The 5,097-nt window shown below is 63.4% G+C and overlaps 1 protein-coding gene across 2 annotated transcripts in view; it reads right to left on the reverse strand.

Moving 5' to 3' along the window:
* Positions 1–4,876, reverse strand: part of LOC112115020 (L-fucose kinase) — a 24,605-nt gene extending 19,729 nt beyond the window's left edge. The window contains exons 1-5 of one of the 2 annotated variants that reach the window (XM_026653810.1): positions 4,848–4,876; positions 4,085–4,135; positions 2,145–2,270; positions 1,646–1,718; positions 79–176 (exon numbers count right to left, since the gene is read on the reverse strand). In XM_026653810.1, the coding sequence (XP_026509595.1) occupies positions 79–176; positions 1,646–1,718; positions 2,145–2,270; positions 4,085–4,087 (300 nt within the window). In that variant the 5' untranslated portion in view covers positions 4,088–4,135; positions 4,848–4,876. Of the gene's footprint in view, positions 1–78; positions 177–1,645; positions 1,719–2,144; positions 2,271–4,084; positions 4,136–4,847 lie in introns of those variants that run through there. The other variant, XM_024211994.2, reaches the window with a different exon arrangement.
* Positions 4,877–5,097: the final 221 nt, after the last annotated feature.

Here is a 5,097-nt window from a genome sequence, read left to right on the forward strand (position 1 = left end):
TTTAAGAGAGGTGAGCGGGAGCTCGGCCAGCGCATTGTCTGGGGCTCGGCGCCCCTTTAAGTGTTGGGCTCGGTGTACCTGCTGGTCGGTGAGGTAGACGCCGTGGTTTCTGGCATACGAGACGCTCCCCGGCACGGAGATCACTTTGGTACCTTGGAACCCTTCCCAGTGGATCTCTGAGAGAGAGGAGCAGACACCAGTGCACACCTTGCCCGGACACTTCCCACCCACCGCGGGGCTGGCAGGGCTGGACTGGGGGCTCGTTGCTAAGGGAGCGGCACTGAAGCAAGACTCCCATGTTAGCTGGAGGGTTCGAGCGCCGTTTGTTTAGCTGTGGGCACAATGGATGCTCCACAATGCATGTGCCCCACTGCACCCCAGGCATGTGCAGCTGGGCCGCCGGGCACCCAGCTCAGAAACGCCCACCCCTGCCCAGGGCTTCCTGGCCAACCCTGGAGGCACTGGGCACTTCTAGCTCCCCCGGCTTGCATGGGCACTGGGCGCTCAGCCGTGGCAGGCCTGAGCCTGGGCAGTTTGCTGGACGAGAAGGGGATGCAGGACAAGCCCAGCCTCGGGGTGCACTGGGGACGCAGACCACACTGAGCTGAGAGCCCCAGGGGGCAGAGTCACTTGCCCTTCCCCATATGGGGGATCCCCTTTGTTAACACCAATACCCCTGCCCCAGGCCGCTGCAGCGATGGATGGAGGACTCCAGTTCCCGCCCCAAAGACACTTTGCCGGCCGGGGGGGAGCTGACTGCAGCCCAGACCCCACAACACAGGCTTCAGGGGCACTTGTTTCACCCTTCCCAGTGCCAGCCACCCACCAAGAGCCCCTGCTGTGGGTCAGTGGGTGGGAAGCACCAGGGTCAGGCCTGCTAGGACAGAGGCAGGGGGAGGACTGGAGCTGGGCTCCAGCAGGAGCACGGCGGCCGTCACAACCCTGCTTTGCCTGCAGTGGTCCCATCGCATCAGGCTGCCCTGACGCACCCACAAGGTGCTCAGCGCTCACCTGGGCACCGCCTGGGAGACCGGCTGGCCCTCCGTGGTGTGCAGACATGGGCCATCACTCCGGCCAGTCCCCAGGCCGACAGCACCTGCCCCTGCAAGGCGGAGAGCCCTGGCCGCGGGGATCAGAGCACTGGGTCCTACCTCGTGCACAGCCAGGGGCTGAGCGGCAACAGGGCACGCCCAGAGCTCATAGGAACAAGGGCTTCAAGCTGCCTCCTGCCCTTAGTCACAGGCCTGAGGGGCAGAGGCGCCCATCAGACACAGCCTCCCGAGGGGTTCTGCCCCGTGCTCTGTGGGGCAGCGCAGAGCAGGACAGCCGTCGGCCAAGCCTCTTCTCTTGGCGGCTCCTGCCACCCAACGCAAGCCCTCTGGGGACTGCTGAGGCCCCCAGCAGGGAGAAGTGATGGACCCATGGAGCACTGAATTCTCTGACCCCCCCTCTACACTGCCCCCCAAAGCCTCCCCTGGCTCACTGGTTCCACCGCCAGGGTCCCTGTGGGGTGCCAGAGGCAGGATTTACCCCACCTTGGCGCCCCACGGAGCCCTCCCTCGCACCCTGCCCAGGCTGGGTTTGGCTATTGGGTTGTGCCCCGCTCTGATTCGGATCCCCTCCCCGGCGCAGGGCGAGCCCATACCTGCTGCCAAGGGAACGGTGAGGAGCATGTCGGTGCTGCAGACCCACACTCCCGGCGGGGAGCCCCTGCACAGCTACAGAGGGACACACAAGAGGTGAGGACGGCCCCCTGGGACCCGAGCCTGGGCCGCACAGCGCCAGGAGATCAGCACAGGGACGGAGTACATGCCCTCCCCACCCCAGAATGCCGCAGGGCCGGGTGGAGAGCTGGGCAGCCGGGCAGCCATTTACTGTCTGGCCTTCCTAACCTCACCAGCAGGGGGTGCCCACACTTTGCCCGGCTGGATCTCATCGTTGCCCCTGGGCAAGGGGCCCAGGGGCCCCTCTCTAGGAGACCCCAGGCCCCTATGTGCTATGTGACCCAGCCGTGGGGATGGGGATGGAGGGAAAGCAGTGCAGGCTGGGACCAGGATGAGATGGTCTTGGGCTGAATGGGGCCCAGTCTTGCCCTCCTAAAGGAGCCCGGCTGGCGCTTCCTCCCGCCCCCGCCTGGCACTGACCTGCTGCGTCATGGTCCCCAGCAGGCTGTCCAGGTTGCAGGTCAGCGCTTCGGCCGGGGCGTCGGGGTCCTCCACGGGGAGGCAGGTGAAGGCCCGGCTGCAGTCATCGAAGGGGAAGTCGCGGCCCTGATGGGAGAAAGAGCCGGAGCTCTGGTCAGCGGGAGACAGGGCAGAGAGGGTGACAGGCTCCGTCCTGCGAGAGGCCTTGTGGAGAAAAGACTTGGCCCCAAGCCCCGCTCTGACCCAGGAGCCGTGGCCTCTGGGCCTTTTGGCTCTCACTCCCAGCAATGTCACCCCCCATCAGATGCCCCCTGGGTGCTTTGCCTGGAACCCCATGAGCAGGTGAGCCCCTTCCTGGGCTGAGTGCTGGGGCGGGGGCTGGTCAGACAGGCATGGGCAGCTGCGTCTGCAGCCAGGCTGCGGATAGGACAGTCCAGGGGATCGGGGCAGCACTGAAACACGTGGTGGCTTTGAGAGGTGCCATGTAAAGGACAGCAGACGCCAGCCCTAGGAGGAGATTATTGCCCTGCTGCACTGAGAGGGCAGGGGAGACCCAGGGGTGGAATGTGTGGGAGTGGAATAAAGCTGAGGCCCTCGCAACTTAGGGGGATGTCATCCAGCAGCCAGTGGGTCCACGTGGATTGTGTGACCCGTCTGCCCTGGGGTCCCATGGCTCCACCCACATCTCGTGGAAGGCAGGGGATGGCAGCACTGGGACCTCAGCAGCTGCCACAGGAAAGCAGAGCCGTGGCACCGATTGGGTACCCGCTCTCCCACTGCAGTGCCTTGGAGTGGCAGGAGATCAGGGGAGGAGCTCCTCAGATAGTCACAGATTGCAAGGCCAGCAGGGACCATTGTGATCAGCTAGTCTGACCTCCTGTTAGCACAGGCCAGAGACCGGCCCCCCGATAATCCCTAGAGCAGGGCCTTGAGAAAAACAGCCGAGCTTGAGCTAAAACTGGTCAGTGACGGAGAATCCACCACGCCCCTCAGTAAATTGCTACAATGAAGAATTACCATCACTGTCAAAAATATACACCTTCTTCCCAGTCGGAATTCGTCTAGCTTCAACTTCCAGCCCTTGGATCATGTTAGACCTTTCCCTGCTAGACTGAAGACCCAGTATTCAATCTTTGTTCCCCATGCAGGTATTACAGACTGTGATCAAGTCACCCCTTCACCTTCTCTTCCTTAAGCTAAACAGACTGAGCTCCTGGGGTGTGGCACTATACGGAAGATTTTCTAACTCTTTAGACATTCTCATGGCTCTTCTCTGACCCTCTCCAACTGATCACCATCCTTCTTGAATTGCGGACACTAGAGCTGGACACAGGATCCCAGGCGCAGTCGCACCAGTGCCGAATACAGAGGTGAAATAACCGCTCTGCTCCTCCTCGAGATTCCCAGCATCGCGTTAGCCCTTTTGGCCACAGCGTCGCACTGGGAGCTCGTGTTCAGCTGATTATGCACCAGGAGGCTTTGATTTTATCAATGAGGGGTGCAGCCGCTCTGGTCCCAGCCTCTTTGGGGTTCACCCCCCCCCCGACCTACCTGGGACTAATGTTACCTGCAGTGGCCCGTGCACATGCAGTGGCATTTAGCAATGGTTTGCATGGCCCCTGGTACCAACGTGCTCCGAGGTTCGGGGGGCAGAGCCAGGGTGTCACTCCCCTCTCAGTGCCAGGTGGGCTGGGTTTGCTGCCAGAGAGGCTGATGGTGGGAGGTAACGTGACATGCGCCTTGGAGGTAGGAGCTTTGGATGAGGGAGGTGGCAGCTGGATGGGACAGCCCAACGTCCCACGCCCCCCAGGTGGGGACTCGCCACCGGCAGCCAGGCTGGGGTTCATGATGCCCCCAGGCTGGTAGCCCCAGAGGAGGGGCAGGTGAACGCTGCCCACCACTGCAGAGCAGGCCTGTGCCCTGCCCCGCCGGGCTCTCACCATGTGCAGGATGAGGATCCGGGCCTCGCGCAGGACATCAGCAGTGACCACCTGGAGGAGCGCAGACAGAACCCATTAGCCGAGCTGGGGAACCAGCCCCAAGGAAGGGCAGTTCTGACCAGCGTCCCCTTCTCCAGCAAACGTTATAACCCAGAACAGCCTGTGCCAGCTTTATGGGGCCACAGAGCTGAGGGCACCCTACCAGCCAGGCCTCAGTGCCTCCTGCCATCGCCATCTGGGCACACGGCTGCAGGCCCTTCCCCACAGCAGTTACATGCTGCAGGCTGGCCTGGGCTCTTGTCTGGAGCAAGGCTCCTCTGGATCGTGGTCCGGAGCCGCCCCTGCTCCCCAGATATGGCCCCCAAGAGCGGGCAGGCAGGGAGCTGGGGTCACTGTAGCCCACCTGGGTAGCTATAGTGCATTTGTGAAGGGTAGTATAGCTCTGCATTGCTACAGCTCCCTGTACCTGGGGGTCCCCACGGGTGCTGGATGGTGTTGAGGTACCAAGCCCATGGGGCGGCCAGCCTGTGCTAGCTGAATCAGGCACGGGGGAGGGGGTGACTTGGGGTTCCCAGCTCCATGGGCTGGGGGCGAGCAGGGTGGAAGGGAGGCACCTCCAGGGTGGGCAATGCCAGCAGAGCCTTGGACAGGGAGACGGGGGCATTGGAGCTGCCCAGCCAGCTCATCTGGGTGCACGCCCAGCAGCTACTCGTACAGGTGCCACCGGGACGCGGCCCGGAGCCCGTCGTGCCACGCCACTCACCGTGCAGCCTGCCCTGGCGCTCAGGTGCTCGGCTGCCACCAGCAGGGCGTTGAGGGTGGCGCCACCGCTGCCCACGCATGCTGCGGGGTCCTCGACAGTCAGCAGGAGGGGGTGTGGGCCCAGCGCACCCCGCCGCCATCGGCTCTCAAGCTCTAGCAAACGAGAGCAGAGGCATTTGGTGGCGCTGAGTGACCAGGGGGGAGCAGGGGCGCGCTGAGTGACCAGGATGGGGGGGGGAAACAGGGGCATG

Source organism: Terrapene carolina, unplaced genomic scaffold (assembly GCF_002925995.2).
Source record: "Terrapene carolina triunguis isolate 2854851 unplaced genomic scaffold, T_m_triunguis-2.0 Scaffold165, whole genome shotgun sequence".
Classification (NCBI taxonomy): Eukaryota; Metazoa; Chordata; order Testudines; family Emydidae; genus Terrapene; species Terrapene triunguis.